The sequence below is a fragment of the Parambassis ranga genome, chromosome 15 (genome assembly GCF_900634625.1).
Source record: "Parambassis ranga chromosome 15, fParRan2.1, whole genome shotgun sequence".
NCBI lineage: Eukaryota > Metazoa > Chordata > Actinopteri > Ambassidae > Parambassis > Parambassis ranga.
The window spans coordinates 11,660,319-11,684,157 of NC_041035.1; the positions used below are offsets into that span (position 1 = coordinate 11,660,319).

General features: G+C 40.9%; 1 protein-coding gene across 11 annotated transcripts in view; it reads right to left on the minus strand.

Moving 5' to 3' along the window:
- Nucleotides 1-23,839, minus strand: part of kcnma1a (potassium large conductance calcium-activated channel, subfamily M, alpha member 1a) — a 121,039-nt gene that overhangs the window by 42,883 nt on the left and 54,317 nt on the right. For all 11 annotated transcript variants that reach the window (XM_028422657.1, XM_028422662.1, XM_028422656.1 and 8 more), the window contains exons 3-9: nt 23,008-23,069; nt 14,616-14,709; nt 14,076-14,187; nt 8,461-8,536; nt 8,059-8,134; nt 7,129-7,299; nt 5,557-5,648 (exon numbers count right to left, since the gene is read on the minus strand). In XM_028422657.1, the coding sequence (XP_028278458.1) occupies nt 5,557-5,648; nt 7,129-7,299; nt 8,059-8,134; nt 8,461-8,536; nt 14,076-14,187; nt 14,616-14,709; nt 23,008-23,069 (683 nt within the window). The remainder of the gene's footprint in view (nt 1-5,556; nt 5,649-7,128; nt 7,300-8,058; nt 8,135-8,460; nt 8,537-14,075; nt 14,188-14,615; nt 14,710-23,007; nt 23,070-23,839) is intronic.

Here is a 23,839-nt window from a genome sequence, read left to right on the forward strand (position 1 = left end):
AAAAACTCTAAACAGGGCCTCAGAGTATTTGACAGATCCCTGGCGAGATCCAGCAGTGCGTTACAGCAGAGGGTTCTGTCAGGCACTGCACGGGACTGATTACAGCCACCAGGAAGTCAGAGGTTGGCTTGGTGCAGCTTTGAGGTTGAGGCTGAAGCATTTTGTGTCCTCTGACTGCACTGTGATCAAGTTCAAAGGTCAGTTTTATATTTACACGTCAACCTTGATAATAAGTCACTTGTGTGGTCAGCATTGCAATGATGAAACTTGTGGTGCTTCTGTAATTGTTGTATTTTAGTGTCCTGGGAGCAATAGTTATTTCTAATGTTTAAAGTTATTTTTTATTAGTTTAAACAGTCACAAAATAACTAATATGATCACAGGAATGTAAGAAAATAACAGACATGAGCTAAACAATCTTTCACTTGGTATTCATTGATATTATAAAAACGTTTAAAACTTTTAAATTATTGCCCTTTGATATAATCGTGTGTTTAAGACACTTAATAGGATTGACTTGCAGGCTGAGCTACCCTGCTGGACTTTAGAGTTAAATGCCACGTGTGAAGTCCTATTGCCAAAAGTTGCTCAGTAGAATCCAGCCCTTATATTGACATGGATTAGTGCGGACACTCGACAGACTCCCTAATTACCCTACCAAGACCTGTAAGGCAATCTGTGTAATGACAATGGCCTTATCCACTACTTGATGTGCCAGGAGACAATTGAACCACTTTAGATTTGAGTGCCTGGGTACCAGACAGCTTTGCACTTAACACTGTGTGTATTAAATTACTTTTTCCTAAAATAAAATAAAGCACTGTGGTCACATTAGTTCACTGTGGAAGTTCTTATCATTCCACTAGATTTGTTATGACAGGTTTCCTTCAATCCATTATCATGGTCTTACACACAAGAAGGAAGCTCTGGCAAACACATTAACCTTTAAACCTTGATGTCTAAAATTGTATAGAACATTACTGAAATCTGACTCAGTCTGGCAGCTTTGAAGGAAACAACGATATTTATTGATGTTAGATGAGAACCATAGTCCAGATGACTGAGTGTGTTCTCCCACCCTGTACCAGATGGGCCTGGTAAGGGACTGAACTCAAGTGGACTTGGCAAAGTGATGTTTCAGAGGCATTGAGAAATGACAGTTTGTGGAAGTTGCAGGACATAATGGCCTTCGCAGATGTCGTCTATGTCCTTTAAGAGAATCTAATGAGCAGTCGTGATTGCATGGTTGGCCACTGTGGAGCAAGAGGCCCTGTGGTCTTACAAGTTGATGAGCTGGGATGTCTGTGGGCATCCAGCAGTATTTGGCACAAGATGTTTCTCATTTCATAAAAAGTAATAAAAAAAATCCTTTTGGAGTATCCAGATGCCCCTCTCTGAGGGTCCAGGATACAGATTTATAAGGCGTATTATTTGGTATGTGTGGGTTTAACATTAAATTGTGAATGTTAAACACACATAAAGCACGAGCCTTCAGTTAAAAACGTATGTGCACAGCATGTACGACGGACATGTGTGCAAGCGCTCAGAGCAATCGCACGAGAGAGCATGTGGCACTGTCTTTGTCTGCATCAGCAAGGCTAATATTTCTTCCCCTTTTTCAAGCCACTAATTCAAAGCTCTGTATTTAAAATGGAAATATTCACTTTAGTCCATGGGCCAAACAAGATGCCGGTACCACCCAAGGTGACAAAGGTTTCTTATACTTAAAAAAACAAAAAAAAACAAAAAAAAAACAGGTCTGTGGTCAACATTTTGGTGTGATAACTCCATTGAAGTCACAGCTAAATTATTGTTATCAGCTGTTAAAGTTACCCTCCCCCGACACTGGTTCATATCTTGGCATTGGCCCTTGTTAAAGACAAATTTCAATGATTTATATTATGTTTGATGTTGATGTTTCTTTCGTATATACTTTTGACAAGTACAGAGGACACTGGAGCCTCAAGTGAGACATTTCCGTAATGGTCTCAGTGAGCCGAATGCATCAAACATTGAACCACAACTCTGTGACTTTCCTAACTGTAACCCTAACCCTAATTTTAACCCTAAACTAATAGTCCACAATATAGAAGTAGACTATATGGAAATAGATTAAAAATGCTCAAAGCAGGACATTTGTATTGTTTAGTTGTTAATGAGTCTGTTGTAACAGGGAAAGTCCACCCTGCTTTAGTGCAAACGGGTGGTATTGCAGGAATATTGCCAGTGCAATTAATGTACTTAATACAGAGTAAATAGACAAGTCAATGTAGTAATATATACAAACAATTACTTATTCAAGTTGTAACATCACTGTGAGATAAATAATTATCCTATATTGCTATTGATTAGAACAAATGAGTGAGAATGAGATAAAATGAGTGTAATGGGCCAATACCAAGCTATATACCAGTGTCATAAATGCATTTTTTTTCCATCGGGGGAACCAAAATGTTGACTACTACTTGTTTCTTTTTAAAAAGGACAAGCAACCTTTGCCACCCCGAGTGGTACCGACATCTCGTCTGGTCCATGGACTACTTGACAGACATCCAGAGCTCATTAGCTAGCTATACGGGTAACAGGAAAAGGATATAATAGATAATTCTGACCATTAATAATTTCTTCAAGAACAAACAACCCTCCCACATGTGTAAACCCAGTTGCACACTACAATTTAAAAAAATGATAAAGAAGAAACAAACAAATATTGCACTTCAAGGTCACAGATATTTTTGCAAGAAAACCATACACAACACCCCAAACAAAAAAAAAAAAAACTGTGGCACACAGTCACATTAAATGCAAAGGGGTATATCAGAGCGTGCATACAAAACATGCAGTCTAGAAACATCCCAGAAAAAGAACACAGAAACACAGAAAAAGAAATTAACAAACAGAGAGCTCAAACATCAGCAACAGGGGTCACTCACTTGGTACTGCTCTAATCCTTAGGTCAGTGATGAAACTTACGGCAAGAGCCACCATGAAAATCAAGCAATTTAAGTTCTCATTTTACCTTTTAGGGGACATTTACAGCATTAAGCAACATCTACTATATTCATGTCAAGAATCAACAAGGCAATGATAAGCTCAGAGGGGTGTATGTTTTACCACTATGTGTCTGTGTGTCCATGCCTGACCATATGGGAGCCTCTGGGTCTGCACGCCTAACCCTCACAGAGGTGCGTGTCAGAGTTCAGCCAGGGTTGAAGTCAGTTTCCGTGCCAACCCCTCTGTTGAAGTCGTGGCTAATGGAAACCATGGAGTCATAATGGAAACCACAGCAGCGGGCGCCAACAGAACGCAACACTCGTCATTATTATGTCAGCGAATACAGGCTGAGAGCTGTCACTGCACTCATGGGTGTATGCTACACTGCACCGATTACTATAAGCAACACTACCATGAAACAGAACTCCAGCACGGATCCAATGTGAGTCCACCTCACTTCCAAATAACCTTGAAGAAGGCCTGTTTCAAATGACAGCCAGGCGCAGAGATGAAACAGGGGCTACATTTTAAATAGTCTACAATATATCATGACCTCATTGTTTGTGAGCTCTGTAATCAGTCAGATACGTGTAATCTCCTAATCTCATTTCCATGATAGAATTTTTTTTGTATGTGTGCTGACAGCTGCTAAACGATATTGCACTGAACCCCAATGACTAAACCCACATGACACATTTTTAATATGTGTCAGGTCCTGCACATACATATCTAAATGATCATGCCAAAGTCTGGTGCCACTCTAAGCCTGTGTGTTGAGTGGGTATCTTCTGATTGTTTCCATATGTTTGCAGTGTAAGCAGAAAGAGAGATGGAAGGTGGCTTGGAAGGAGAAAATAAAGTGTGTGGAAGAAACTATCCTCCGTTTTGACAAGGGCTTCTCTCAGCACCCATCTGTGAGTCTGGGCTGAGGTCACTGGCCAAACATAACATTTCATCAATCTTATCTCTATGACAGGCAAACATTATTGAACAAAGGCTTTTTTTTCTTTCAATGCCTCATTCTACTGCTGACTCCACCGCAATCTGTCCCGCTGAACACAGTGACTGAAACCAATAAAAGTAAGATTGGAAAAGAGAGTGAGAAAGAGAAGACAGCAGATAGCAGCAGATGCCGAGTGCTAGAAAAAATGAGAAGAAAAGAGAAGAGGAGAAAAGGAGACTACACTCCCTGTTCTGAACACACCACATATGGATTAAAATAAATCTGTGTGCTGACTATCAGTTAGGTTTGAGCCGTAAGGGGAAGAGGACAGTACTGCACAATAAGCACTGTGGTATTCTTGTACAAACAGTAAAATGACCACAGTGTCACACTGGAGCCTCTGCTCTGAGAGGCCAAACACACATGTACATAAATACAGGAGCCTCTAGAGACAAACTCCAACCAACCACACAGACACAAGAACCGGGGCAAGCACCGGGAAACCAAGCAGGCAAAGCAAGCCAAAAGCAATTGAGAGCCTCCAATGGGAGCGAGGCATCCAGCATTCAGGGTGTGGGAGCTGACTGAAGATCAGGGCCAAAGTAATGTCAAGCATTGATGATGCGATGTGCTAGCGGTGACGGACAAGAGGAGGATGACTTCTTCATCGAGTTTGCCATCAATGAAGAAACCACAAGACTGCAGGTCATAGAGAACATGCTAGATATGATGCAGTAAAGAAAAGTAACCACATAAAGCATGCAAAACAAACAACAAGAAAAAAAAACAAGAAAAGAAATAGTATCCTGCAATGGTCATTGAGATTGATGATGCTTAACAAGACCACCAATAATAATGCACTTGCAGATGTTTAGATTTTTCTGCTTTCTTGTAGGAAAATTCTTTAAAATCGGATAGTAGGGATTTCATGACTATTTTGGTTTTACTTTGGATCCTCATTTAACCCTACAGGCAAGGCTGTATTGACACACTGGGCACAGATATGTTGCATAGAAGCACCACAGGTAGCAGAAAGAGCGGTAAGTCTAGTAGTCATGAAAGCTCTATTTTCCAAATTAAATTAAAGCGCAACACAGGATGTTTCAAGGAGGACAAAGAAAGAAAATGAACAGCACACAAATGACTGCAGGAAAGCTCTGAATGAAGGACAGACAGAGGCAGATCCAGAAAAGTTAGAGAAGACAGAGCAGGACAGAGAGAGAGAGAGAGAGAGAGAGAGAGAGAGCGTAAAGGGGCATGGGAGATGTGTGTCCTAATGGCCAAGGTCTCCAGTCACGCAGTGTGACTTGATGTAATGCAACTTTTAACTGTACTTAAGTTTGACTGTTCTAAAAAGATAACTTAACCCCCAGTGACTATAAACTTCAGGGGGTGCACTTGAGTCACACAACCACACCTTGTCTGGATTTCAACTTACTTTCTGCCTCGTGTTGAGTTATAACTCCCTCCGTATTTCTTCCGATTAAGGATGAGAGCAGCAATTTCTGGCACGTAGCGAGCAAACATGGCCTACATGCATGGAACAGAAAAAAGAAAGAGGCATGCAGAGAGGGTTCTACCGCACACAGAAAAACAGCAGAACCATCTGGAATACTTACTTTCTCCCATTAACCGCACTATAGGAACCACCATATTTCTTGCGGTTTCCTATTAACTCTATGATTTCAGGGACGTAGCTGGCAAACATGGCCTAAGGAGAAGATAGGAGACAGAAGAAGAGACTAAAAAAGAGACTACTACGCCGCAAGAGTGGGTTTGTGGGGAAACTGGTGCATGAATCCAGATTTTTGAGAGTAGAAAAATATTACTTTGCTGCAAAGCATCTCTCTCATCAGCTTGCTAAACGTCCCCAAAAAATGAGAGAGATCATTATATATCCAAAAAGAGAGAAAAAAAGTAGCCCTGGTAATTTCAGGTTAATGTATGCATTTGGCCAGCGAGCAACAATTTTGTCACAGCTGCTGAACCGTCAGTCTGTGATAGCACCCAAAACCTTTCTGATTAGCAGATTTAGATTTTTTTAAGAGGAGAATAAAAACCTATGTGCCATGTTTTGTCCAACAAACACAGATGATCTGGCAGGTTGATTTGAATAGGCCTACCTGATGGTCCACAGCTGCAAAACACATTAAGACTCATTTGTTGGGCTAGAAAATGAGCTGGATGCATTTTGCAAAGTCTCACACAGCCTGCTATTCTAGCAGAGGGTTTACATGTACCAGCTAACAGCGGAATAAACTGACAATAGTCATTTAAGATCTAAACTAAGAAATAAATAGGTGCCCCTGTCCTTATAAATACATGCTTAAATCATGCTTGGAAAATGTCCCCATACTATACAGGGAATAATGTGACATTATGTGATTTTGATATGATCGCTGGCTTTAAAATACCTCCAGACTGGAGTCATTACTTAGCCGCTGCTGCTGATAGGAAGCAGGCTAAGGCACAAGGATAAAGACTTCCAGAGCTCTCAGCACTGAGAATAACAGGAACTCTATCACCATGGCCACACTACTGTACACATCCACACAGCTGTAGGTCATCAGTACATAGCTGCCCAAGTCCTCCATTCTTTTTAAAAGAATATGGAGAAGTACGTGCGTCTCGAGTGCTTACAGGTGTGTACAGCCCCATGCAAGCTTGCGTGTACTGCACTAGAGGCAGCCCAACAGGATGCTAGCTCAGAGGAAGGTAAGAGGGAGGCTGCTGTTGCTATGGTAACAGTCAGGCCGGCCTAAGCCTCATCTCCCTGCCCCTGTGTTTGTTGGAATTGTGGGAAGGGACACGGAAGGAGGGGTGTCCTGAAACCGCAACTGCTTTTAAGAGAACAATAACAACATTATCAGACAAAAGCTTATACTCTAATTAAAACAAATACAGGAGAGACACATAAGGGATAGGGGACAAAGACCTGCAACTACAGAAGACAAGATACAGTAGGCTAAACAGAAGGATACAACTACACTGTGACGAAGAAGGTACAGGTACGGGCAACATAGTTCTAACCATTAAAATAACACTAAAATATCATAAAATATACATATTTATAAACAACTATTATTAAAATTAACATTATTATTGGGGATACAACAGTAACATACAGCCTACTGAGGGGAATAGGAAGGATATAACAGGGAAACGGGGAGTAAAGAAAAGTCTGATTTTACCAAACCACCAAGGATGAAGAAGACCATAAACAGGCGCCCCAAGGTGGTTTTTGCATAGACATCCCCATAGCCGACCGTAGACATGGTCACCATCAGTAAGTAGACACATTCCCAATAGGATAATGACTGGGAATTTTGGAAGTTTTCCCAAGGATCCCCTGAGTTTTCCACCTGAAACAGAGATGGGAGCGGGAGACGATGACTTGACCATTTTGTAAATAGGGATCTGCCAAATAATTAATCCAGCCACAAATGCTCCTGTAGTCATTTCTCAGTGAGTCTCCTGTTCTTTATATACTGGGCTTTGACTACCATCTAGTGGTAGGAGAGGGATTTGTACTTTATGAGATGTGGAGCACAGACACAAACACAAACATATATACACGTATACAGAGTGTATAGGCAACTGGGAGGTGCTATGTAGTGATTTCTTTATTTATTATCAGTTTATTTAACATCCTTGTTTTTAAGAATGCATAACTTGGGACACAGATCAGTATCACCACCAATACAAACTTTACAGTGAATGCTTGCCTCATATTTCACAATATAAAAAGGACTTCAACGCACATGTACTGTACAAATGCGTACTGAGGTATAGAGACTACAACCTTACTAAAAGTGAAGCTCTGTTACCGGGTAAATATGCTTAATGTCCTATCTGAATGAGTCATAATATGTTAAGCCAGCTTTACATTTTAACACTTCTGGTCTTTTCCTGTTAAATGTGTTTGTAGTAGAATAACTGATGTAAAGTCTGCAGCCGACACAGACAAAATGCCTGTAAATACACCACATTTTCACAACACAACACTTCCCTGCTGGCCTGATTCATCTTTTCTATAAATCAACAGGGTAAATGCCAATAAAGAAAAAATAATAACAGGAGACTTTCTGACTCACTGGACCTGAGAGGCCCTCATCACTTACCAAATGTATGAATCCAGCAGCTGTGAGCCATGTGCTTATAAAGATGGAACACAGGTTCACCAGCTTGATGGAATTGCTGAGTGGAAGAAGAGTCATTAACACTTCTGAAGACCACATTGACTCATAAATAAAGGTTCAATTCAAGTAACACAGACTATAACACAGATGGAGGGATTTGAAAATGAGGAATAAAAATATAGGTAGGTTGGTAAAATATTATTAGAGAGAATGTAAGTAAAATAATAGACTGGAAGGAGATTTTCAAAACAATCATTGTGGAGAAACTACAAGTGTAGAGTTTCTGTACATACTATAATTACCAGGTTTTATGCCAGAAACCTGATTTATAACAATTGACTGTGTTTATTTTTCGTAGAGAAATTAGAAAAAACATATTCTTACCTTGTTTTCAAGATATTCAAGAATTGTAAAATTTCTGAGAACTGTATCAATCTCAGCGCTCTCAGGAATCTTAAACCTGTGTGAAAACAGAAAGACAAAGAGGGGGAACAGAGGAAGAACAGGATCAACATGTGGTAGAAATGTAAGGGTCACACCTGTGGAGGTCCACAGCAGAATGCAGCATTTAGAGCACAGAAGCATGTGATGTAAAGAACAGAAGAAAATGGGGAAAAAACTGACTCTGTTGTAAATGAGTAATGATTTATGCATTTTGAACATGTCAGTACAGCACTGTGTGGCATGAGTGTCGCTCTGAATCACAAAGCAGCTCTCACAGGGGATTACAGAACAATGTGACACCTGCCTCATTGTCTTTTTACGTAACATGTCTCATCCCATGGAACATGTGTGTGCTCATGGTGCATACTCAGACTGTGTGTGATTCAAACTGAGAGGATCTATACAATCAGATGTAAGACAGTCACAAGAGGCATCTCTGTTTGGACACAACTCGTCCACATTGACTGAAACTAACGCTCTTACCCCAGTTGGAGAGGACGTGCAGACAGGACCAAACTGAATGGTAGAACCCAGTCTGCCCTCCCTTCTCCTCCTGCCCATGATGGCCCTGCCTCACCCTGTAGCCATTCTGAAAAAGATCGCCACAGGACTTCTTCCGCCTCCAAGTCTCTCGGAGGGTGTCCAAATTAACATCACTGAGTGTACGACGGTACACAAGCAGCTTAGGAGGAATCATCGTTTTCAAAATAAATCCCGTCCAAAGAATTCCAAAAAAAATACAGCAAGATTCTCCTTTTCTTTAAAAAAAGCTAATCCTCACTGATGCTGCACCACCAAGGTTCCTTGTAAAGAGAAACACCTAAATGAAATCAGTGGTCACTGCTGAGCTCTGATAGACAGCTTGGATTCATCGTGTCTCTCTTGTCAGGGAGTGTCTCTGTGAACAACATGTCAGCTCTAATATAGGTGTTTTTTCTCATTTCTGATACAGTGCCTTTAATCCCTGCAACCCAAACAGATTTACCTTTTCCCCTGCCCCTTTTAGTGCTTTATTATTAACCCTTGTGAAACCCTTTCCACATCAACACACAGCTGGGTTGATCTTAATTAAAAAATGAAAAAAAATTGAAAAAATAAACCCTACCGAGGGATTAACATAGATAAAAAATATTGCAGAACAAAAACAATAATCCTTACTTAAAAATGAGTGTCCTGTTTTCACAGGGAAATTTCAAACAACTCTGCCTGACATGGAAAAAAAGCTGTCCGCTGATGGATCCTCTCTCTATGCTGTTCAGTCGCAGGCCTATGAAAAGGCTTTTTTTTAAATAAAAACTACTTTACAACTGCTTAAATCATCTTTTATGTGCCCAGCTGAATGCCATGCTTAAGGGCATACCGTAGAATCCAAATCATCAAACCATGCCCCGGTTACTAGTTACTAAATAATATGAGATCTTTATTAATTAACTTGACTTTTAGCCTCAACAGCTACACTGAAAAAGTGGGCATTCTGAGTACAAAAATCCCATAAACAGCCAGTGACGCAGTAATTCAGGCTTCTGCAACTCCCTCATTTAGTGTGAAGCATCTGTGTTTGTGTTATACTGTACATCTGTTTGTGTCTTGCATTCAGCACTTAGTGGAACCAATATGTGTTCACACCATCACATCTAAGGCCTCACTTCCAAACTGGGGACCAAACACTGCAAAAAAAAAACAACACTATCCTTCCTATGCACAAGTATCGCAATCTGAATGCATGTGTTTGTGTTCAAAAAAACAACAACAAAAAAACTGAATGAAATCCTGGTCCTTTGAGCACATGTTCATGTATGAGAAAATCTCTTTCGCACACACACATCACACACACGTGTCAGCTCGCCAGATGCTCATTCAAAAAGGGGTTTCCGGTCACTCTTACTCCATTGAGCCTTTGCAAGCCAGCACATGCCCTCTATGTCACGTGTTCTGGCAGGGCAGGCTACTCGGACCTTTTATCAATCAGCAGTCTGGGATGGTTCATCTGGGATAATACTGACGGTCACCCCAGCCAGGATTAGATTATACGATGCTACACTGCTCTGAACACGCACACACACACACAGCTGCAGATCACTGGCTCATTCATGCAGAGTGGACATCACACACAAACTCACACACACAGTTTACACCAAACGTATAATGTAACTTCCTGCTTGTACAAAATTTCAACACGTGAGACGCCTGGCCAGAGCAAAGAGGCTTAAACCTCCTACAAATTTATTTTCCTCCCCTGTGTACATGGAGGCGTCCTGCCAGTGGCTGAAGGGCCATATAAGGCACATGCACTCATGCCCATGTCAGGTACTGTAAGCCTCTTTCAGCAGGAAAACACAGGGGATCAACACACACTGTGCTAAAACGCCACTAGGAGGCAGTAGCAGGTTTGATAAAAAGCTATGCCTGAAGGCTGTTACTGTACATGCTCAGTCCCACTACAGGCTCATATAGGATGCTGCACTATACACTGACTACACACACAATATTCAAATATTTGATAATACATTCATACGATGCAATTTCCTAAGTCCTTCTATCTACACCAATAATGTGCCATAACATTAAGTCAGAGGGTTTGGAGAGGTTAGGCTCAGTAGTTTCAGGATGTACACACATCTTTCCAACAGCCACATGCTAATCTCACACTGCTTGTACTCTCTTGGGAGCAGGTTCAAGTGCTTAAAGGAGATTAATTCCTTTTTTTCCATGGAAGGAACTTTACATGCACCCATACACCGGCTGCACATCATTCCCCTCCTCTTAATCAATGTCCAATTTGCAGAAGCGGGGAGAACATGACTTGCAATGCACACAGCATATACTTTCTCGGGTGCAGAGTGGGCGAAGACTCAACCAATGCACCACAGAACCTTAATTAGCAGTCATTTTATTAACCAAGCACACCTCTACTACAACTCACACGACTTCAGGTGCAGGACCGACAGGAGTAAAATGCCTGTAATTATGATGTATTAGACTGGTGTGTATTCCCTAGTAGTAAAGAAAGAAAGAAAGGACTAATCCATTGGGAATGAGGAGCACAATACACATTCTTAACAACCACCCTGGCTTCTTCTAACAAAGCCTGTTAAGGAACAGTATATACACTTAACTAAATGAAAGTAGCACCGACTATGGATTAGCCCATTATAGTCCTGTCAAGCTTCTTAGTGGAAGTGCAGAAAGACATATATAAAGGATAGGAAGCAGTCATGGCATTTATTTATCAGTGAGCCTTAAATGTTGCAGCAGATCAGGAATAAGGGACTGTTTCCTGACTTTTAAGTTTCCTGTCACAACAGGGTACCATGTGGTTTTATTTAACATATAAGCAGCTAATTGTGATTCCTGCCCTTGTCAGATCCTGAGCATTAGCAGACACTTCCAGCTCTGCATTAGTATTCTGAGAGCTATCAGCAGCCTGTTAGGGTACACCATATCCTACTGCACATCTACACACTGTTAATTTTATAACTGAGGCTTTGCAGCACATTATGAAGCCTTTAACACATGGACAAGAACATGACCAGTAAACATGAACTTAACTCACACCAGTGGGAGTTCTGTTACTACTACAACATGTACGCTAAAATAAACATGCTCTAATGTTTAAGGGAGATGCCACCTGATCTGTTTTCATGGCAAAAATACTTCTTGAAAGTTCCTCCCATTTCAAAATAAGAGTAATAAATATGCAAATGGAAGTCTGGAATCTAGGGCATCTTTCAAAAACAATGCCTATTATAGTCAGATATTGTTTATACGCAACAACTCACACTGCAGCTAAAGGTGTCTGCTTTCTATGTCACCTCCATACGCAGGATATTTAATAATCACAGAAAAGCAGCAGCCAGACCACCATTTCAGAGTCTTTCATCATCCTCATCAAGGCCTTATCACCAACAGTTTTCTCAGGATGAGACGAGTACACCTTACATCATGAATGCCAGAAACCAGATTACTTGACTTGGCCATATCTAATTCATTACACAACGCGTTTCCTGTGATATCCGTGGGCTACTGTGAGCTTCTTAAGAAGCCTCAATCAAGCCAGAGATCACAGTTTTACACTACTTCACAGATTAAATCTTTCTAGCCAACATGTGAAACAAGGAGAGACCAACTATGACCAACTAATTCCACATGTTTCTTTCCTCAACAGATATGTTCACAGCAGAATTTATAACTTGTTACAAAACAGATATCTATCACAGGAACATCAAATGTTCAGCTTTTTTTGTGAGCTTGTAAAAGTACACTAGCATAATTCAACTGAAACTGAAACAGCTAAATGAAATTAAGCTATCATTAATGGAGGCCTACTATGTTCATATTTTGCTGCATATTTTGATTCTGGTACTTCACTGGAGTAGCCCTGCATGACTCACAGTTCAAACTAAGTCCTTATTTCTTTCATACTGCCTGCTACACCGTGCTCAAACAGGCAAAATCAGCTCCGGGCTGTTTAGGGCTTACCTTGCAAGGCAGCTGGATTGTCGTGAAATTTTTTTAAGACTACAGGAGAATCTTTATGGTTCAGACCAATCAGCTTCCTCAGAACAAGTAATGGCTGCAGAGGGTGTGTTCTAAAACTATTATAACATGGCAGTCTCTTTTATTTTTAGGCTAAGGCTCTGCGTCTGATTATGTGTAATTAATAGCCTGTACATCTGTCAAAAAAGCGGGAGGACCAACGTTTTTGCACCCTGGTGCATTCCTGCTGTGAAGATGGACATTTTGACGTGGAGTTTTTGGAGCCAGTCTCAAGTAACTTTCATTTTCTGCACCGGTTTCACATCTCAGGCTAGAGTTGTCTACTTGTAGAAAGACGTAGCATTATCACAGGTATGTTATGTGGTTCTTAAAAGTAGAATGGCAGCGCATCCAACACAGACCTACACACACACACACCTACGAAAACATCTTTTTACTGCAGTGTAATTTAGGTCACAATGGTCTGAACACAGTGAGAGAAGTAGGATGTTATGTAATGCAGGTTAGGGTGTTTTCCAGTCATGCAAGCATGTGTATGTGTATATGTGAGTGCGCGCTTTTGCATGTGCATTTTTTTTGCGTGTGAATGAGCCCATTAGATTAGCAGTTATGGACAGCTGTGAGGTATTCCAGATGCAACTCCTCAACCCAGGAATTACTAATAAATCTAAAGCACACATATACACAGAACCGCAGCACTACCCTGAGTCACATTCACTCCCATTAGCCCATCCACTCCGCTGTGTCTGTGTTCTCTGAAACATCAGAGGAGGCCAGCCCTGTCAGTTTCAATGATGAGGGAAAGTTGACTGGAGCCCCAAGCGAGAGGGCCTCAGAGAAGCTCCAAGTAATGGGGAGACAGAGGGGGCACCGAGAGGCAGAGGGAGAGATGCTGAGTGATAAAAGCCGAGGTGGCATGCAAAGACAGAGGGCAAACAAAGAAAAGGAGTTTGAGTATAGTAAGAAAATATGAAAAATGGCCAAAGAAACCAAGAAGGATTTTTTAAAACAGAGGGTGTAAAAGCCACATATAAGATGATGGAGGTGGGCAGACTTACCAAGCCAGCTTCTGTTTAAGTAGACAGAGACAAACACAGGAGGAACAGTGAAGAAGTCCACCACCGAATTGACCTCCAACCAGAACCACAGCTTGTCGTTGGCTGCTATAAACTGTCAAAAAAAAAAAAATTCAAAATGACAACTGATTTTTTTTTTTTTTAGGTTGTCCACAACACTGCTGTCTGTCTTTAATAACGCTGACATATTATATAGGATGACAAAAGCTTCACCACACTTGCTGACTCATGCAAACGGTTGGTGTTGTAAGCAGCTTATGAGTTTATATATTCATTCATTCAGGATGTCAAGCTTGCGTTTGCACCATTGGAATGCTGCTGTGGAATGACAGCCATGCTAAGGATTGTTAGTTGTAAAAATGAAAAATAATGAACATGTTCATAGGAACAAAAAGCAAAAAAGTTATTTTTTAAGCTGAAGATTTAAGTATATGTACAGTGCATGCCTGTGTCCAATTGTGTCAATGCATTTAACAGTATATGTATGTATAGTAGAGGCATGTACGTGTGAGTGTTTCTTACCCGCAGACCGAAGTAAAGAAGGAAGAAGACGTTGAAGGCCATATCGATCTGTAATGTGAAATCCTTGTAGAAGTTCTGGCAGGACTCTATAGGACTGGAGAGAAGAGACACACAGAGAAAAAAAAACATGACTTCAAGGATAAATAGGAGAAAAGTTTTTTCCCCATTTATTTACTTTTCAATTGAACTTCAGCTCATTTTACCACAATTTAACAGCATAAAATATTATTTTACTAAAGATGATGGCTTATTGCTCTTCTCTGAACACCATAATATCATTTTATGCTGTAACTTATTTTTCTCTTCAGTCATGCATACATTGCCGTTAAGTTCACAGCACCCATTATATTCCTGGTAACAAGACAAATAGTAAATAATGTAGAAATTAAAGCCACTATATTCAGGAATGATACCAATTTAGTGATTTGCTGAGTTTCAATGGCACCCTGCAGTTCCTCTCCTGAGCCATCAGGGGTCACAGAGTAAGATGAAAGACTTAGCTGTAGTCAGTCACATATAGATGAAACATAAAATAACTGAAAATAAACTGTAACTAGTAGCTGCTTTGATGTCACAGTACTTTCAGCGTGCATAAAATATTCAGAGCCTGTCAAACACAAATACTCCAACAGATATTCCCTAATATTAAAAGACAGCACAGAGACTGCAAAAGCTACCCTGGTGAAGCTTAAAAAAAGAAAAAAAGACAGATGATAAACAAGTTGTGATCTGACTGCTCTGTCATGTAATCCATCTTCATATTTACCAAGTGATGATTAACCATTAACCAAGTGGGTGCTCTCAACAAAAACAATAAGAGGCTGCATGCTCACCACATTCTTCACTCGGTCATGTAGACCTATAGCTTTTTGCTCCAGAGGAAACTCCCAGCGGTGGGAAAACATGAATATGCATTATGGTTTTGCTGGCTTTAGGTGACCTGTGGGAATGTTCAGACTGGCAAGGGAACACACGTTCAGCTATTACAAGGGTAGACACTTAAATCCCATACGAAATTAAACGTTCAAGTATACATTTGTATGCATGGAGCCCATAGGGACGCAGTGTTGGGCTGCATAATGAGAACCTCAAGAGAGAAAAAGGAGGGAGGCTTAATGATCTTCAAGTTAACATCAGGCATTTTAATCACGTGATGGTCCTGTATAATGTCCTGTATAAGTGCAGACATGCCACAAAAGATTGCTTACAGAGGATGATCCAGCATCTAATACATAGTTCTGCAGCACATCTTAAGCGTGTCTTGGCCTGGACCCATGTGATCTTTAAAAAGATGCAATGTGCCATCACAGTTTGGACATAGGTTATCTCGCCTCTCACCCTTCAGGGGAGCTAACATGATTCCCAGGAAACTACAGAAGCATCAAATGAATCATGCTTAGAAGGAAATGTGTCATACATCATGCATGCATCATAAGCCTGCACTGCTTTCTGTTCTCTAAATATAGCCACCAGCTCCCCAAATGGTTTCAGAAGCTACAATTGTAGCTACTGCTAACATCCTTTTGTGCAAGTTAATGGATCCATGTAGATGTATATATCTCATATACACACAGATGGTGCATAGCCTACTGAAGACGCATTTGCGGTGGTCACTGTGGCATTTCCCCTTGGGCCCAGCTATGGCCTAATTCTGAACACTGGAAGAGCATGGCGGCACACAGCAGGGCCTGTGTGGTGGTTCATTGAATTTGTCTTGATTTTGCTATAGAAAGCAGCACAATGGCTACATCCTGAGACCCTGAATTAGGCCATTATATCATATTATATAATCAGAATTTATAACTGATCTGATGTCAGCTCCTACATCTAACTTCTGAGGAAAATGGAGTGCAGCATCTGTACGTTTAAATGCCACTGTGGTTCTGTGGAAAAAGAATCTGCTTCCATTACCTGACTTTAACCAATACAGATGACCCAAATGTGTAGTTAATCGCAATCGCAAGCGGAAGGTTACCCATGAGTTCACTTTATCACCGTAGCTGCGCCCATGCAAGTGTACAAAAAGCACAATAAGCTTCTCATGTGTTATGTTCCGTGCAGCTATTGTGCTGGATTTCATTGTGCTGTAACGGCGTTCCTGTTGATGTGTCCCACTATCTGTGTCACTCTTCTACACAGAGCTTGTAAGACAAGACAAAATCCTGATTCCTGCTTTCAATGTCACTTCAGACGCCGCAATCACAAGGGATTCCTGGCCACGTACTGCCAGTGTCCTGCAGAAAATAGATCTGCCCAACACAGTTCTTATTACTCCTTAAGCCCTGGCACCAGCCTGGGGTTACAGCAGCCTGCCTGACAAGAAGAGGAGACAAAAAGAAAGAGAGGAAGACGTACAGGGATAAGGCACAGAAAAATGAGAGGTAGTGACATAACAGGGAGAGGAGTTTTATATATATATATATACCTAATGGTGAACATTATTTGTACGTCACACCAGGAGTTACATGAAGACTGCTTTGAGATTCCTGAGCTGCTGTAATATTGATGAATGCCTGCGTCACAGTAATTCTTTTCAAACCCCAGCTTGCTTACACATTTGAATGAGTACACACACTTAAGCAGAGAACAACGATCGCCAGCGGCAAGACTGTAGAGCATGTAAGTCTATTTCAGGACATGAAATGTTTCCCCACCTTAACCTCCTCTGACCGGGGTGTCTGCCTCTGGAAAATGCAACCAGAGAGGTAAAACTCATTTGTTTTCAAGGGCAACTGAGTATGTTGATGATGATGTTCTAAAAATAGCCCTGAACACCTTCAGTCAGTCAGCAGGAGCCAGTCCTTCGTTAGCCTGCACATGACCTTGGCTAACTGCAGGAGCAACAGCAAGGTCCCCGCCCTGAGAAAACAATAACAGCACACTGCTGCCGAGTTGACTAACACTCAGAATTGCAGTGCAACACACACCAAATGTGAGTCATTCTTCATGTCTCAGAAATGTCTTAGTGCTCCAGTAAGCTCAGAGGCAGCTTGGATTGTTAGAGATTTTTAGTCTCATTTTTCTGTATTCAAGTCATGCAATCAGTGTGCTCAAACAGACAAATGCGAACAAGTTGAGGGCAAAATTTGGATGTCTGTCTTACATGCAGTATTTCTCCAGAGGGTAGAGCGTGTACATGTGAGGGACACAGCAGGGAGGGGTCTGCGAAGCTGAAAGAAGGCCAGATTTGTACTTAAATGATTGATTCAGGACGAGACACAGTTACTAAAATTAGAAATACTTTGGTACCTAAAATGATAATGGACAAATAAAAACTCTCCAGGGATGCTAAAAATAAATAACTCACTTTTTTTCATCTGAATGCAAATGAATTGCATCCAGCTTCAGGCATTTCCTCTACAAAGACTTTATTTTAGTCCAAAGCAGAATGTGACTGAAAATAGCATTAAAGAAACCACAACTTCATACAATGTGAGTAAATGGGAAAAATGAGAATAAAATAAGGACAAAAAGATAAAAAAAATGGAATTACAAGACTCAAAAGAGAAATGACAAACAAAGAAATGGTTAATTTATTCCAAAATTAGCTAAACTACCCGCACCACATCACTCCTCATTTAAACACAAACTAATTAAGGGATAAAAAGCTGCACTTATGCAAAAAGTCCATATCAGCACATTGATTAACGTCGACAAGTGAGTGAATTTGGTGCTAGCTTCCGTTTCACACTCATGTATAATAACCTTCAGTCAGTACAAACACACTTTTTTAATTAAGTAATTATATCAATCCCCCTAATCCCCTCATAAAGAAGAGAAATGTTACCCTCAGGACTCAGAAATCAGATACAGTACATTTCACATAATTTATTCTACAGAAGAATTCTTGCTTTAATTTTACTTTAAATGTAATAATTTGCTTTTTCACGCTGACTTTTGACTTTATCACAGCACAGCAGCAAGACTGTAAAAAGAGTATGTGAAACCAAATTGAATGAATATATGTCACTTAGTCTAAAGGACTGTGTTCTAGGGGGGCCACACAGTTTTACTACACAATAAACTCTTGCTTCTTCAACACAGCCTAACAAATAATCATTAGTAGTATTAGTGATAGTAATGCCAACACTATGAAAACTTACATATGACATTTATTTATTTAGATTAATGGTAGGCTATGAGTTAACTTTTCCTGTACACTGGGGTGTACGACAAACTTTTTTTTTTTGCCATCCTGACATCCACACTGTTTCGGGTGCATCTTTGTTACTATGTTTATTCTCTGCAGTATTAGTCACAGGTCTGTGCTAGTAGCTGGCTACGGGGTTGCTAAGCTCTCTTTTTTTGGTTTTATGGCAGGTGTCACCCAGCATTAAGCTGCACTCCGCCACCCACTGTGACAAGGTGAGACGAAAGGAACCATGCCCATATAAGATAATACATAACCACTGATTATGTCTTCCCTATTTGCATTTTTTTGTAAATAATAAATAAATAGGATAAATAAAACATAGAATACAGTAACTGAGAATGTCTGAGGCACATTTCAGCTTTATCCGGGCTTTATTAAGTTAACTGCATGTTTGGGTCCCTGCTGTGTTCATGCTGTCGTCTAAAAATAGCCCCTCCGCTTATTTGTGGGGGTTTTTTTTGGGGGGGGGGAGAAAAAAAAAAAACAAACACTTTGTTTATCAGAAGCTCCATGGAGATATAAAGGCCATTTGCAGCCCAAAGTTGCTATGGTAAATTTGGGAAACAAAGGTAAACAAATTGCAGAATGACTTAGGCAATAATGTCTTCAGTAATTTCTTTCATTAGACCTTAATCACAGCTCTGTGCACTGCATCTGCACTTACCATTAAAATGCTACTTTAGGGCTAACATGTTATAGCATCACATTAACGTATGTGTGGTGAAGAAATGCTCAGATGTCATAAGCAATTACCACTGCTTCTTGCAGGAAGTGCATGCATAATATGAAAACATGGCATGGCATTCACAACAACAAATGTGATGCTGACTTTTATACATTTTGTTTTTTCAGAGGACGTGTTGATGACATCTTGATCATTGTGAATCATTTAAAATGGGAAAATCTCCAAAATGTGTGTCATAAAATGGCATATAGTCTTAAGTGGGGACAATTTTAGAGAACTGGCGAAGATTTGATTGTCCACTGAGCTGCAGCTTGTGGATAAATTCTACAGGTTCCATGGTTCTACAGTCTCCTCTGATTCACACACAGATAGAGAGGCATTCCATCCAGACACAAAGCCCGGTACTCTTAACACACCTTGTACAGAGATGTCTACCCTCCATCGCAACCAAGTCTGCCAAGCTTGTCTCACAGCTCAGCCATATTTCTCACCTTACTCCATTAATTAGTCATCAGGCGCTGTTTCTTTTTTCAGTGCTGACATTGATCGCTCACTAATGATAGAGTTACAGGCACAAGATGCAGCTTATGAGGCCTGTGTCTGCAAAGACCACCGCAAAGTTAACGTGACTGTGCAAGTGTGTGCATGCAAAAGTCTGCATGTGTGACACGTAGGGATCTGGGAGAGGAGTGAAATAGAAGCAGAAGTGGAGCAGGAACAAGGGCATTCCTTTAAGAGCAGCCTGCAGAGACTTTGTCCTACATTCCTCTTTGTTTCATGGGAGCACAGAGGAGGAAAAAGAAGGGATGAAGGATGAGGCATGAGCCAAGGTATTAAAGCAGATTCAGATGTGGGCGGGAGAGGACGCAGCATCCTCCCATTGAAAAACATCACTAAAATAGCATCAGTTTGGCAAAGTGAAGTCTGCTGCAGAGGAATAGAGAAGGCAGTTTTCTTATCATACATTATTATGTGGACTGTGCTAAACAACCTTGTTGCAAAAACAAACAGATGGACGGCTTCAGTGAGGCTACGTGTTCATTCAAGAACTGTCCTTTTCACAACAACAATATGATTGCCAAGTCAGTGACTAGTATTCTCAGCTGGGAGGGCTTCCAATTAACTATTCCCTCCTCACAAACTCCTTCCACCACTTGCTGTGTTTTTTTATCTTTGCAGTGGAATAATGGCCAACAGAACTCCTGCCAGGAAAGCCTCACCTGCTGAACGGTAGAGACAACACAGCTCCTGGGAGATGGCTGCCTGGCCTCCTGGAAAGTGTTCTTCAGCATTTCACCTATTGTGTGTGTGTGTGTGTGTGTGTGTGTGTGTGTGTGTGTGTGTGCGTGCGTGCGTGTGTGTGTGTGTGTGTGTGTCTTTGCCCTAAGGGGCTACACACCCTGCATCACTACATAGACATAAACACCCATCTTGCAGCTCCCAGTCTCCTGAGGTCCAACCCAGATGCACTTCTTTCACCGGATGTCTTCATTTTTACTACAGGGACCAAACCATAATCCCACCCATTACTTCGGAATGACGTTCATGGATACAATAGCAGAAAAAAACTACACAGTCTGAACAGCTCGTGAATCTGTACCATAAGACCCTCAATGTTTGGTAGAGTAATTGCTACCATTAAAGTGGTGACCTATAAATCTGCACCCATTGATTCCTAAGCCATTAACATTTAGTGGTGAGGAAGCAGGATGGAGAGAAGGTCATCTGGAGAGCATCTCTTTCATGCAAGAGCTGAGTAAAGAACGTGACTCAGATCATTTTAGTGTGTGCCCCTCCTACATCACAAATGCATGCATATGCAACACCAGACACAAGGTGGTAATCAGAGGAAGAGTGTATGTCAATATTTGTGTCCTTGTGCAGTGTGTTCTTGGATTAAATTGGCTTCAGAAATGCAAAAACAGAGTAAAACTCCTAAGCCTAACTAGTGACAGGCAGGTGGACACAACATGTCATTTGGTAACCATTTGACCCTGAAAGCCAAACTGAAATACTAGGATGTCTTTTGCTATTAGATATTACAAGTTTTACCAGCTGTCTGACATGTAACCAGAGGTTAAGAGCACACAAAAAGCTGCAGCTGCTGTAGTGAAAGTGTGACACAGGTCTGACCTGTGTTACCCTGTTCAGGATGTGAAAAACCCCCAGAGTTGGTTGAACCTGCTCTGGGTTGATCAGTAGCCCCCCTGAGAGGATGTGCACACTCAAGTGACAAGCTTGAGCTAATCACGTTGATGAGGGTAGAGAGGGCCTTGGCTTAATGGGAGCGCAGACAGATCAGGGCAATGCCTCAGGGAAGCCAGCTCGCAGAGAAATACACTCAAAATGAGCACTGTAACATATGAGATGTAAATGGAAAGAGGAAATACCACAGTGCACTAAAATCAAAGTGAGTTCTGACTATATTCATGTTTTTCTTTCCCAAAGGTAGAGTATAGTTGAAACCTTCATGCTTTGTTCATATGTGATGAGCACAGCACAGTAGCTACAGCATGTAAAATCTAGCAATTCTACATATTGAACATTTCCCGTCGGGTAACTTTTAAAATCTGGCTGCTAATATGATATAATATATACTCCCTAATAATAAAAAGATGATTATAACCTTTGACAGATGAATATTTGTGATTTGTTTCTTTACATTTTGAAATGTAAAGAAGGAAGTAGATGTTGTTGTCTTGTGGTGCAAATGTGAAACTATAGAAATCTACTTTACTTAATCCATTACTTAATAATTCATTCAACAGAGGTCATCCACATTTCATAACCTCTGGCACTGCAGTTAATACTTCAGTTTATTTTTTTATTTTGGAAAATCAATGAAGCGTCAAATAAACTGCAGTCATGTAGAGTAAGTGTTCAGGTCACTGTCACAAAAATAAAATAACAAAAAATAACCCACAGACAGGACTGTTTTCAGTATTTGTCCGCCATGTCTACCCACTACAAGCAAAAAAAAAGGTTGTGTGTATAAACGGAACTTCTTCTCACAAAGAAATCTTGAAATCCTGAAAAAAAATTACAAACTCTCCCTTTAAAGGTAGAGTTTGGATTGCGTGAAAGTAGCTGCAATGGATATCGGAGGGATGCCAGGCCTGCAATCTGTCTCTGGGTGACTGCCAGCCAGGGATACGCATAAACTGACAATGCCCACACTGCCGTACTCACACACAGAACAAGCTCCCCAACATGTACTGTATCTGCCTATCTCTGTTACCATGGAAACTGACAGGCCTCCCATTGACAAATCCTCACATGCAGATGTTTGTGTGTGTGTGTGTGTTTGTCCATACAGTATGTGTGTGTGTGTGTTTGTGTGCATTCCTGCTCTAGGGAGTTTGTGGGGAAGTGAATATGAGCATTTGCATTTCAGAGATTGCAGTGAGTGAAGATGAGTAAGCACGCATGTGCACCTATCATTCAGATACAGTATGTGGGCCAATATAAATACTGTATGTGCAAAGATGTTATCTACATTGCAGCTGCAGGAGCACGAGAAAAATTTCCAATAATTTCGTGTCATTGATACTTACTCTGAGGAATCTATAAAGTATATTCCAAGGGCCCCGATGCTGAGTGCAAAGACTAACACCACCTGAGGAGAGAAAGACAGACAAGGAAGACATTACTTTACAACCAAGCTGATTAATGTCCTCTATAGTAAACAAAGCATATGTATTCAGCTGGGCTGGACACAATAGGAAAAACTAGCATCTGTAATTAAAGCAAATTGCCTCCTGCAGGTCGCAGAACAGTAGACATTTTCAAAAAGCATGCACTGAATAATGGATGCTCACCCTCATGTCAGTAAATACGGCCTATTGAATTTGGCCAGTGTAAAGTGAAAGCAGCACAATCAAAGGGAGCAGAGAAAGGAACACACCTTGGTATGTGCGACTGTTGAGAAAAGCAGCAACAGTGTGTGCCTGAGGGTGTTGAGAGGGAGTGCTTAGAGAAGACCACAGTTATCAAGTGTTGACGTGCACTCCTCTGCTACGATACAACATGGAGTCGTTGCCTGCATTGTGTGAAATAATGACCCAGCTGGACTGTGGTCTGTATAAGGTTTCAGTGACTATCTCTGACTGTTAAGGTAAAGTAAGGTAATGGAACCTGCAGTAAAAGCAGCAAGATTTTACACCTGTCCTGCAACAAGTGATGCCAGTGCAAAATGATAATGTGCTACTTACAGAATACCTTATTATAAGTAACTATACATGCACATTATACATCTGAAAAAAATCAATAATATGGATCTCGGTAAAAACATTGACAAAGAGCAAACACACGCTCCGTCTTGTTCCATGCTGTGAGGGGATGTGCCACAGTAATCCCCTCCAGCAAAACGCGAAACATTAGAGGTCA